Source organism: Streptopelia decaocto (genome assembly GCF_964273445.1).
Source record: "Streptopelia decaocto genome assembly, chromosome: 4".
In the NCBI taxonomy this organism is placed as follows: Eukaryota; Metazoa; Chordata; class Aves; order Columbiformes; family Columbidae; genus Streptopelia; species Streptopelia decaocto.
The window spans coordinates 65,730,927-65,743,823 of NC_138658.1; the positions used below are offsets into that span (position 1 = coordinate 65,730,927).

The 12,897-nt window shown below is 36.7% G+C and overlaps 1 protein-coding gene across 4 annotated transcripts in view; it reads left to right on the top strand.

The window, feature by feature from the left end:
• Window positions 1-12,897, top strand: part of KIAA0232 — a 70,056-nt gene that overhangs the window by 37,382 nt on the left and 19,777 nt on the right. For all 4 annotated transcript variants that reach the window (XM_082050297.1, XM_082050298.1, XM_082050300.1 and 1 more), the window contains 2 exons: window positions 9,979-10,045; window positions 11,414-11,495. In XM_082050297.1, coding sequence (XP_081906423.1) covers window positions 9,979-10,045; window positions 11,414-11,495 — 149 coding nt within the window. The remainder of the gene's footprint in view (window positions 1-9,978; window positions 10,046-11,413; window positions 11,496-12,897) is intronic.

The following is a 12,897-nucleotide window of genomic DNA, read 5'->3' on the forward strand; positions in this document are numbered from 1 at the left end:
AACCAGTAATGTATTGAGAAATTGCAGACAGTCTGTCTCCTCCCCCCTATCAGTAATCAAAGGCCCTAAGATTGGGTGATCACTTCAATAAGATACTTGATGGGGAGAGGAAGTAATGAAATAGATTAGATGAAAATTGATTTGATAATGGTAAACACTGCTTTGTCAGTCTTTCATTTAATAGTTGAAATTATTATTCTGAAATCTTATCTCATGTGGGTTTTAATTTACATAGTATTGATTCTTAGGGAGTACTTTATCTGGTAACTTAGTTTTGTTTGAATTAAGTTTTTTGTCTCTTATTAAAAAGAGTAATCCTGTAAAACACTATTCTGAGACAGAAATCCAAGATTCTAATTATAATTTTATGGTGCAGAAAACAAATATTTGCCTTCAAAAAGCCTACAGTTTGGTGTTAATTTCTAAAACATTTCCTAGGTTATGGAGTATGACACGTCAGAGAAGATTCGTTCTTTTGGCTGCTCTGCATCACTGTGTCTTGCAGTGGCAAAGCATGTTGTGCATGAAGTATTTTTGTGACAGGAGACCTGATTTTGACAGAAACGGTCTGGTGTACATAAGAATGAAAATTGTTGATGTACGTATGTTCTGAGGACAGTATTTTTTGTGTGACAAGCATTTTGGTGTCTCACATTATTTATATTTGCTGAGTCTTTGGCTGCAGATGCTCTCAATGCAGCCAGAAAATGGAAATATGATGCAACTTGCCAGAGAACAGAATGATGGTGAGAAGAACTTTTAAGACAAGTACTTCAGTGTAGCGATCCATTTCTATTCTTACTGCTGATCTGAAGTTTATTTTTTCTAAAATACTTGAATGGAGTATAAATAGCAGTTCAAATACCTGCTGAAGAATTGTTCAGATTTTACAGAGCTTGTTAATACTGACCTTGAGTAGAGATTTTATCTTAATTCTTATCCCACTGAATTGTAGAAGAAATTTTAGAACATTGATGTGCAATTAACTCACAAAGTAGGAGTATCCTTTCTAATGAAATGTTGGGTAAAAAAAACCAAAAGTGTTTATGTCTGGGGAGTACTTACATAAAGTCCTTTGAGGAAAATAATAAATTTTATCCTGAAATTACTGCCTCAAATTTTAAGTAAAAGCAACTGTTTCTGTCAGCATTAAATGTTTTGTTTTGTTTTTGTTTTTGTTTTTTTTTTTCCAGTTAGTTTTTGTTGTTTTCTAATTCCTGTCTGGTACACCTAAAATTGAGAAGGTCAGTTTGTTCGTGTATAGTTTCTGAGATTTTTTTTTTTTTTAAAGCCTCTTAATTTTGGAAGTCTGTAAATTACTTTGGATTTGAATAATGGAACTTGTCAGTAACACAACAGCAATATCTTTGAGACTCAGAAGTTTAGTAAAAAAGTAAGAGTTCAGAAATTCGCCTGTGTTGTGTTTTTGCAAGGTGGATACTCTTTGAGCAAGACTGGAATTAGAGGTTACTTGTTGAGCCTGATAAGTGTGAAACTTTTCGGTAGGTATATTTCATAGTAGTATTGAAACTACTCATGTTGCCTGCCTACTATTTAATGCAGACTTAGGTACCTTTTAACTGACTAGTTTTCAGCTAAAAGTTGCATTGCTCGATAGAGTAAGCAGGTGTTCAGCTGTGGTGTTGCATTTCCTATATTATTTAGTTCACTCATGGAACACTTGTAGTACTACATGTGAAATTCCACCCCAAGATGGTGCTAGAGTCTCAGTTAAAGCAGTTGATGTCTCTATTCTGCTGAACTGTATGAGGGCATTTTAAGAACGAGCAAAGGAGACTCCTTTGTATGTATAATATCTTACTTTATGCACTGATGAAAACACATCTCCCAGACTTTTTCCAAAATTCTCTGCTTATAGGTGGACACTTCATGTAGGCCGTTCCGCAGCACATCAGTGACATCGTGCCAGTGTCTAATGCTGCTGACCTTTCAAGGCACATCCTAACGTCCCTTTCTGAGCTAACCAGGCTCTCAAAATCTGCCAACTGCCATATGAAACAGCGTACAACATGTTAAAGTTAGAATTAGTGTTGGTTAATAGACTCCATAATGAATTTTGAAAGAGCACTGCTGTAATGGATTTGACAGAAGCAAACAGTGCCTTCCATCCCACTGTTCTAAGAAGTTACTGCTTGGAGGCAACACTGAAACATAATTGGTGAAACTTCATGACAGTAATTTCTTTGAAATGTAATTGTGTGTGGGCATGCTGTTATCTGGAGCATTGGCTTTGCTTACTTTGAATTATAGGGGGAAATGTGACTCTTCTGATATCAAATGGGAGTGCTTAGGGGAACCAGTGTGGCCCTACTGAAGCAGTAATCTTAATCTCAAATGTACCTTACTTTCAGCACAAATATGAGACGTGTCTAAACTAAGATTCTGTTGAAGCTTTCTTAGCATTTGTCATCTTTCTTTAAGTACAGAACTGTCAATCTTTCCATGCAGCTACTACAGCTCTGCACATAAACCTTACTTGAATAAATAAGCTCCTAATCAGGCCAGATTAATCAATTAGTTATGATTCTTCATATAACTAGAAGCGACATGAACAAAAGATTTGGAAAGAAAGTGCCCAATATTCTTCTGACTTGTAAAAATAAGTGAAAAATGTTAGTGAAAAGCCCTGCTAGGAGGGTAACCTAGTGCTAGGATGAACACGGCTAATGTGAAGGTAAAGGACAGTACAAGAATGAAGCAAGTTTTGTAAAAGCTGTCTTAACAAATCAGAAAGATGAAATGCTGAAGTTCTGTTGAAAGGTCTGAATTTATTAAAGCAAAAACATGAAATTAAGGTTCCAAAACAACCGTAATGCTTCTTGAAGTGTATATCCTGACTAGCTCAATCATGAGCATTTCTGTGTGGTCAATGATGATCGTTAAGATTTTTTTCTCGAGGAAATATCCAAACGGTTCACAAAACCAGTGAATATTCTCTTTCTTCTAGGCTGCACCCAACTGACCTTCTTCAAAAGGGTATACTAGCTGTTCCTACAACACATGGCATTATTTAGGAAAGGATTTTAAATTTTTTTAGGAGCTAAGAAGAATTTTAGACAAGATGTATGTTTTGAAAAATAAAATCAAGCCAGGACTGCTGGCACTTGTCTGCCTCTGTGAGAAGGCACCATCAGGTTTTATTATTTCCAACCAGTCATGGCTTTTCTATGATAATTTAATTTGTAATGGTTTGAGAGAATTTGTATTGGCTCTGTATTATCCAATCCATTGGCTTCAAAGGTTTTCCTTCTTTCTCTATTCATATACTAAGTAAGCTATGTGGTATTGAATTTGGCAAACTGTATTAGCCTGTGTTTTATAACTTCAGATACCATATAGAAAGCTGAAGTGAATTCGTCTTGCCAAGGTAACCATCATAGAATAAAATAATTACAATAAATCAATTCATTTTTCCTTATGACTTTGGCATTTAAATAGATATTCTTAGTGCCACATATCCGTTTGTCAGGTCACTGAAGCTGCTACCCTGAGCATAATAGTCTCTTTAATGGAAGTTGACAAAAGTTTTATTTTTTTCAAATTTTTATATGAATTTTCTTGCTATAGAAGTATATATCAAACTGGAGAAGTTCTTTTTGAGACCTTAATCTACACAGAAGTTGCTTCCTAACTTTATATCAAGTCAGCAAAAGTAAATTAATGATGTCTATCTTGTATTTAAATATCTCCTATAGTATAGATTGTTTTGTCTTGGAGGCTGAAAGTCGGTGTTCGGTATGAATCAAAGTTATTTCACCCTGCATGTGCTCCCAGTGGTACTGGAAGCAAAAAGGGGCCAGGCAGTTCTCTTGCCAGCAGCTTGTCTGGTGAGTCTGGGGCAGAAAGTCAGTTTGCATGGACACGTCTTGGAGGAAGAAGGAGGCCCGGTTTTTCAGATAGATAAACAACCATGGCCATGAAATAGCAGAGAAGTTAGTTACAGAGGTCTCTGAAATAATGCCTTGTGTTTCATCATAGAAAAATGTTATTTTATGATAATTTTCCTTAATGTACTACAATCATTTTCATCAAAAATTTGAATTGGGATCCATTATGAATTCTTATCATAAGCACCAGCAGATTTCAGTGAACATGTCAAACCTACCTACTGAGGAAATTTCAAGCATCCTTTCTGCATTTCACTTGATGCAGAACATAAATTTTGCATAATTGGTTGGAACACACTTTAAAAAGTTTCTGCTCTTTTGTTGGTAATACAGATACGAACATTTCATCATCCGCAAGCTGAAGTACTGTGATTAAGTGGAATCTTGCAGCAGCCTTGCTTACAAGGATAGTAAAGTCTTTTCTAGCTTTGAAGTCAGGGTGTTTGTTTATAAGCAATGAATAATAATCAAGAAGAATAGTTTCTAGAGAGGAATTATCCTTTCTTGGGGCGATAACTTTTTACTCAATGTAGCCTGCTATGGGAGCTACAAGAATTAAGTTTTTTAATAACAGAAATCAGATTAGCTGCTCTAGTAACCTACATTTAGGGACAGGTGTTTGTTTTAAGTTAATTTGAGCTAGTAGTTGACCTTTTTTATCTAGAATTAGTAAATAATGTGCTGTTATCTCTCTCTGTGAGAATGTGTGGTGTGAAGCGGTGAAGAACAGCTCTGAAATCTGAGCCTTATCCTAGATAAGTGATTTACCTTTCCTAATGCTGCTTTAGTACAGAACACAGGACTAAGAGAATTGCAAGAAAGTATTTTAACTCCTTATGGGAAAGCTAGTGCTCTTGTATTGCTTGGAATTTTTTTGAAATTACGTCAGTTTGTCTGCTTGGATATAGATATTCTGAGGTCACCCATCTCTTGAAGATTACATGGATCAAGCACTCGTGAACCCCAAAGGAGAAGTTAGTAGATAGAATTTGTTTTTCTGACTGGTCCAATGCCTTTGTTGTAAATCATTATATATTCAAGTCAAAAGAGAGAGATTTAATTGTGTTCTCACTACTGAAGGGTCAAAAAGGTGTTGTACAATTACATACTCTTAAATGTTTTGTAGTGTCACCACCTTATTATACTGGAGAAAAACCCCATAATGTGAACTGGAACCTTGTTTTATTCCTTTGAACTTGACCTTGATTGAACATCCCAAGGAGGCTGCTGTTTTCATTGATTTGTTTATTTATGCATTATGTAGTGATCTTGGGGTTAGGGATTTATTTTTTTTAGTCCCTCTCTTGAGCACTTCTTCTGTGAGTACTTGTAATCAGATGGGTTATACTGCATCACAATGTTAGAAAAGGAAAACCTAGACTTTTATCTAGCTCTCATCATCCTACAAAGTACAGAAATAGACGTGTGGTTGCAATGAATCACATTTTGTGCCTTATTCAGTTAATGTGGTTTAACAGCTGATTCATGTAGAACAGCTACCTGATCCTGCTCTTGGTGACGGGCTCCGGGCCAAGAAAACAGGCCTGGTACACTGCAGCCAGATTGCCATCTCTGTCAGAGAGTCCTGTGACCTGTTAAAAGAATGAGTTGAAACTATGAATATATTGATTTATTTTAAGTTCTTGATTGTTTGAACTCGTATTCTGTGAAAAGAGTGTCTGTATTCTGCTCTAGCTGATCCTGCTTCAGCAGGTGTCTGGACTAGATGATCTCCAGAGGTTCTTTCCAATCGAAACAATTCCGTGCATCTGGGAAAGTGAAATGAGGATTTGTTTTAAAAGTGCAAGCTAAAAAGCTCTCAAAACCCAAAAAGCAAATGAGTTGTTATTTTAATTGTTGAAGTAAAATGCAGTGTAATGCTTGTGTCTTCTCAAAATGCTGAAAAGAGGAACAAGGGACTTTCCTCATACCTTACAGGCCTGAAATAACAAGCCATATTTAGTAAATATTTACAGTACACAGTTCAAAGCTTCTGGAGGAAGCTATTGGCTAGAAGAAAAAAAGAAAAAAAAACAAACCCCTCAAAACAAAACACCAAAAAACAGCCCTTCCCTTTGAGCTGTATAATCTGATGGAGTTTTTCAGTTTCTGTATATATATTTTTGGTATGTCAGATGTGGAAAGCTCATTCTTAAATACTGGCTATCACAACTTTGTTTTCCTTTTTTTGGTCCAGAATTTTTGGCTGTTGCATATGTGCAGATCTGCAGAACAAAGTACACATTTGCATGGCATTTCTTGGATGGAATACAAGAGCCATAACCAGACATCATTGCTGGGTGACAGGAAGGGGTAAAAGCTCTGAAAATGAAAAATTGTGCTGACTAATGATGTCCTGAGTTCCATAGAATAAGTACGTGAGATAATAGTGCTGGATGAACATTTGTGACCAAATTCAGGAAAAACTTGTTAAATCTCCTGGGTGGTGACTGCACAGTGCTTGTTTCCAGCGTTCAGAAGTAAAGTACTAGCAGAGGTGTGAATGTCAACGAGAATTAAAGTGGTTGGTCAAAAATCTGAGGGGAGCTGATGTTCCACAGCTGCTCACTGAAAACTCTCAGAACATGCAAGTCAGTGCCCACTGTTAACATAAGCAACGGCTTTTAGTGGATTTGAATTTGATGTATGTAACATTTTGTTTCCATGGTTTACAATTAATTAAACTGATTATTTTAAATTTATAAAAATATTTCAGAAGTAGTTAAATTTATAGATTTAGTATACTCTGAGAACATTTTCTGCAGCTATACAGGGGTGTGAACATACAGCAAAAGCAGTCGCATTGCTTTAAACTAATGAGTTACCACTTGTCATCTCTGAGTGCTCTGCTTCCAAAGAAGAGCATGTTCAAGATCTTTTATTTAAGATTTTACACTACATATATATGTGTGTAAAAAAAAATTTACATATATATATATATATACACACACAAATGTGCATGATGTTTGCTAGTTTTTTGTTTTTTTTTAATTGCTCTCATTCCTCGTTATGCAAAACTACATTAATTTGGCTCTGAATGGAGTCGTGTTGGTCAGTAAGCCAGACACGGGCTGTTAGAGTCCTGTAACTCCAGCAGTCAGATTGACTGTTCCTGTTCATGCTGGGTGAGTTCAGGAGCTTAATTTATCTGTTAGCACCATCGCTCCTGTGCCAGTAACATAACACCTATCCTTTATGTAATCCTTCCCTTGCTTCAGCCAGCTGATGAAAAGCCAAAAAGAACAACTTTTGATGGAACTGGTTGTAAGTTAAAGCAGGAGAAGGCAACAGAAATATGTTGGAAACAGTAGAACAGAATAAAATGTGGTTGGTATAGAGGAAGTTTTGTTATGCAAAACAAAGAATATAAATTAAAACAATGATGTGCTGCCCTTTGTAGTTTGAACAAGAGAAAAGGGTTAGTAGAAATCTGGGTCAGTAGTTTAAATGGCCTTACAGATAATCATGAGATATAAGCCTTTTGTGTTGGAATTACAAAAGCAATCATAATTAGGCACTTCCATGTGGAAAAATGTTTTTAAGGTACTCCAGTATTTGTACTATTTGGATATTGTTTTTAAATTTGAACATAAGCAAAGAGGTTCGGGCAGATCACCTCATTTTGTTAACGGTCTGTGTCCTAGTGAACCAAGCCAGTGCCTGGAATATCTTACTATCTGGCAATGGGGTTGCTGCGACTACAACACGTTAACTTAAACAATGAAAAAACACAGTAACTGAATCTCGTCGAGGCTTTAAGTCTGCAGCTTGTTTTTATATACTGCAGTAAGAGGTTGAGCGAGTGGTCCCTGGAGACTTGGCATTCTGAACAGTGCCCCCCCAGCCCTTTTATTTGTTTTTCATTTTTTCTTAAGCTAGTGCCAGGGCGATGAGCGGGCCGGGCCGGCCAGCGTGCAGCCCGTCAGCTGACTCGAGTATTAGTTTCATGGTACGGGAGGAAATGAAGCGTTTGATTCCAAAAGTTTTCACTTCTTCGGTGTAATGGTGAGCATATTGTTCCTGGTTTGGGGGATGATTTTTATATTTTTACATCATGTTATAATTAAGTTAAGGAAGTGGATCTATATTGAGCGTTTGCTACAGGTGTTGGTCGGATTAGACAGTTGGGAGAGCGAGGCAAAAACAAGGCCGGCTCCTCCTCTGCTGCCCTTTTGGGAGGAGGAGGAGGAGGGGGAGTCAGGAGCCGTATAGCCATAAAGTGACAATTGTTACAACCTACATAGCTTTGTCTATATTACTGTGATGCTCGGTTCTTTCCAAACAATTTAATTTCTGTTGGTAAGTTTACTGATAGAGAAGATGCCTTCTGAAGTTTAATATTGCTAAGTCATCCTCCGTTAAGTATGTGCATAAAGGTTTATATTTAGCACGTCAGTGCAGCAATGCAGATAGGAGTAGAAAATTGCTTTCTCACTTGACTGCAGGTAATTAAAATTTAGAAGTTAGCATGTAAGTCATTGCTTCAGTATATTATTTTTCAAGTGTATGTTTGTGACAGAGTTAAACAAGCTGGTTTCGCTGTATGAATTAGTATTCCCTTTTCCATAATATTTTCTTGTGCTTTAGCAACACATATTAACATTTTTCTGCCATTTCTATTCAGTAGTGAAGAGACAGGAGAAACACTTAGATCTTGGAAAAATTAAATCTTTATACCACCATGGTCACACAGCAAATCAAACTTCTCTTTTATGCATTTCTGTAACTTGATACTTGGTCCGCATTATCTTTGGAGAGAATGCATATTCCGTTACTATATGCACACAAGATCATGTCAAATTCTGGTGAGACAATTTTTTGGGAGGTTTATACAAGTCTCAGAATCTCCAAGTATGATGGGGGATCAAGGTGTTGGTGTCGGTACTGAGGAAAGCAGAATACAAGAAGCCGCGCAGTTCTCCCCCGTCACTGGTCCCAGCTGTATGGTAATGTGCAGGGACTTCATGCACCCTCACTTGTTTGGGATTGCTGCCTTGTGTTTGTACTTATGGAAATTGCAAAGTCTTATCTCCAAACATGATCCCTGAGCATCGAAATACTAAGAACACAAATATCTACACAGTACTCACCTCACCTAGTTTTCGTTCCAACAGGAATGGTCATTTCAGGCTGTAGGTTGGTATGTAGTATTTTGCTGACTGGAATTCAACTTCTATTCCATTAGTACAGCACAGGGTTTTCTCCTATGGAATGGCTGGTCGTATGTTGTACCACTTTATCTGTATCTTTATTTTTCAGTAATTTGCTGTTCTGCTGCTGTTGCTTTATACAGAATTGCTTGCAGGTCTAGGCAGATGGTAAAAGCAGCAGCTTGTGAGAATAACACTGAAATGGGATTTTAAAGGAAGCTTGAGTGTACGGAAAGTTTGTGTGGAAGAATAAAGAAGGAAAATAAAGACTTACAGATGAATAAGCTGTTTATTTTCCCCTCTGCTCTCCTGAGTAAACAGTACAATGTTTAGAAAATAAAAATCTGGGCATTGTAAACTGGCAAAACTATGGGATAAGTTTTGCATGAAGATGCAGTGGAAGCTTTTCCTCTCCCTCCGTGCCACCCCTGTGTATATGACTCCATTCTGTTCTCCTCTTCACCTTCACTCCTGATTTTCAGAACCCTTTTAATGGTCCTGTTACCAGAGGCATAAACTGCAACGGAAAGGGTCAGGCTTAGCTTTTTAAAATGCATCTTAGTGATCCCTTGATTCTTGAACTTTTCTCATGAGGCTCTTGGCTAAATTCTAAGTGATATACTGCAGTAAATGTGACAGTTTTTGCAGAGTTTGCGAAATCTTGAATATACAATAATGCAACAATGTGACTCGACGTTTGAAACCTCTGGGTGAACGGATGTATCTACATGTTTCATGGAATCATTTTGACCTCTAATTAACATATTTATAGGAATGGATTTATACCTAGTAATATTTTTTGCTGCTTTTTAACCCGTAGTTACCATATTAAAAAAAATACATCTCTGACAAGATATGTTTACAGTATTGATTTTTGCTTTTTCTTTCCTCCCTGCCCCCTCTTTGTTTTTGTTGTGCAGAGCTCTGGGATTGAAACGCTAGTGGAGGAGCTTTGCTCCAGACTGAAAGACCTTCAGAGTAAGCAAGGTGAGGAAATCATCTTAAACTCTCAGGCCATAGACTGTATATTTCAGCGGTGCAGCATTCTGAGATGTAGGAGTGGGGGAGCAGGCTGTTAATTCATTAGCTTTTAATACACACCATGCAATTTTAAAATACATTTGAATAATTTCATTCAAATAGCTGAAGCAATTCTGTACTAGTATGCTTTGTTTACCTAAGAAATAGCCATTCACAAATGGAGTTTCCCTCATGGAAAGCTGTAACTGTTCATATCCAGCTGTGTCTGCCTTTTTAGTGAATATTTCGTATTCAGCATCCCCCTTCCCCACCAAAATAAATCAAAATAAAGCATTTATTCTGTTCCTTTTCTGTACTGATATTTGCAAAGAGTAGATGGGCCTCGAAACTGTTATATGGTATTAACAACTATTGCTGTGAGAAGCATCCAGGTAGCCATCATAGAGTGCTCTGCTTAAAATTTCCAGGCTCTAGGGGAGTGATAATTGGGACGTTATGTTGTCAAGTTTAGGGCAGGGAGCATAATATAAAATTGTGATGTCTCCAATGAAAGTTCATTCACACATAAATGTTTGTTCAGGCACATAGCAGCAGCCTTTGACAATAGCAGTAAAATTATGTAATATAAATAGCAATAAATAAGGGATAAATATTTACATGCTTAAAACATGTTTGTTTCCATTCCCTTTTTCTGTTTTTAAACAGTAATTCTAGTTGTCTCTTAATATTTCATAGTGATATACTTTGACACTTCCTTACTGCGCCAAGGTGATGCTGACTATTTATTATGAAACAAAGTAAAATGAATGTGCATCTCACTGCATATTTTTTTTATATTTTACAGATTTTGATATAAAGAATTAGGAATCCTTAGAGTCACCTCTCATGCAGGAAATTTGCCTTTACCTCCACACAAAGCACAGCAGCTACTGCAGGGTTACTTCCTTTCAGTGGGCAACTAACTGTTCCTCAAAATATTTAGTTAAATAGTTGATTTTGGTTTAAATATTTTCTTATATGTAGCAATGCAAGGAGATTAGAATTTGGGTGTGAAGTAAGTAAAAATTTAATAGGAAGTCTCCTAGTGGAGGAATTGCTAACCATGAAATTGCATGCAGCTGCTGGCCAGTCACATTTGGTGACATTTGCAGGGCTTAACAAGGCAACTGTGGAAAACTTGAATCTTGGGTGATAACTTGTAATTTCTTTATGCATAATAACCAGACTATAAATTGTTCTGTTATTTACAGTGTTTTATGGAAATTTATTACTATTACAGGTATACATCCTTGTGCTTTTTGTTAAATACTGTTATAAAGTACACTGGCTTTCTGAATTTTTCTATTAAGCATTTGGAATTTTCTTCCAAAACAGAGGAGAAGATTCACAAAAAGTTAGAAGGCTCTTTGTCTCCTGAGACTGATCTATCTCCTACAGCAAAGGATCAAGTAGAAATGTATGCATTTTTTTATTATTATTACTATCTAAGATGCTTTTCTCCTTTTATTCCTGTATTTTAACACAGTGAAGTTAACCTGGGGGGAATCTGGAGTTTTCTGGGTATTAAGGATTACATTTTTTTCCTGCTGTCTTTTGTTAATCTTGTATGTTCAAATACAGATATTTGGTACCATGGGCTAGTTTAATTTCTGGCAAAGTCCTGACTGCTTTGTTTTGACTGTTGCAGAACTCAAACCATACTGCATTTTAGTTTCCCTCAGGTGAAGTCAACTAGACAAATGAAAAGCCTTTAAAACAGCATTAATTGACACATTAGACTTGCAGGGAGAGAATCAGTTTCCTGGGTTCATAGAATAGTTTGTGTTGGAAGGGACCTTCAAAGGTCATCTAGTCCAACCCCCCTGTCATAAGCAGGGACATCTGCAACCAGATCAGGTTGCTCAGAGCCTCTTCTAACCTGGCCTGGAATGTCTCCAGGGATGTAGCATCCACCACCTCTCTGGGCAACCTGGGCCAAGGATTCACCACCCTCATTGTAAAAGAATTTCTTCTTCATCTCTAGGCTGAATCTCCCCTCATTTAGTTTAAAACCAACACCCCTTGTTCTGTCTTGTTCAGAACTTTTTGTCTTCTGTTCCAGAAATGGGAGACTGAAACTTATAACCTTTAAACTCTTTATAACCAGAGTGGTCTACTAGTTACCAAGAACCAGAGTCCGGTGTTACTGAAGTACCCAGGAGTTTTATCACTGACTTTTCTTGGAGATATGACTGCTTCTGTATCTCTTAATAATAACCATGGGTAGCAACAGTCTAGTAGACGTGTTGCTAAATGGATGATACTTATTCATGGAGCTGTTTGTGCTAATGTGCATTTAACTTAATTTACTTCTGAATGCTTTTTAATAGATTTTCATTGACCTATATGTGATTCAGTATAATTCTCTTTATTCTCAAACACCTACTACTTCAGACGTTGCAGAATGTATTTTAATCTTGTCCCTGTTGCATGAAGCTGTTAAGAATGAATCTTTTTTTGCAATAGCTTTTTTTAAAATAACTGGACAATCAAACTGTGTGGAACTTAACAGGTAGTGTCCCATTTCACAAAGGAGAGTTTAAAAAACTGAAATTTGGGACTGAACTGACTGAAATTCAGATCTTCCTCATTTTTACTCTAAATCAAACATGTTTAAGATGACTGTAGTGAATTGCTACAATATCTACTAAATCTGGAGTCAGGCCTTCACTGCTTTAAGCATCCATAATTTCTGTCTACAGTGAAGTTTAGTACTTCTTAAAAATGGAATCGTTTTACATGGCAGTATGTTTTTAAACATATATTAATATAAACACTTTTAAATATTATCTTAATCTGCCCTTTTTATCATTCACATA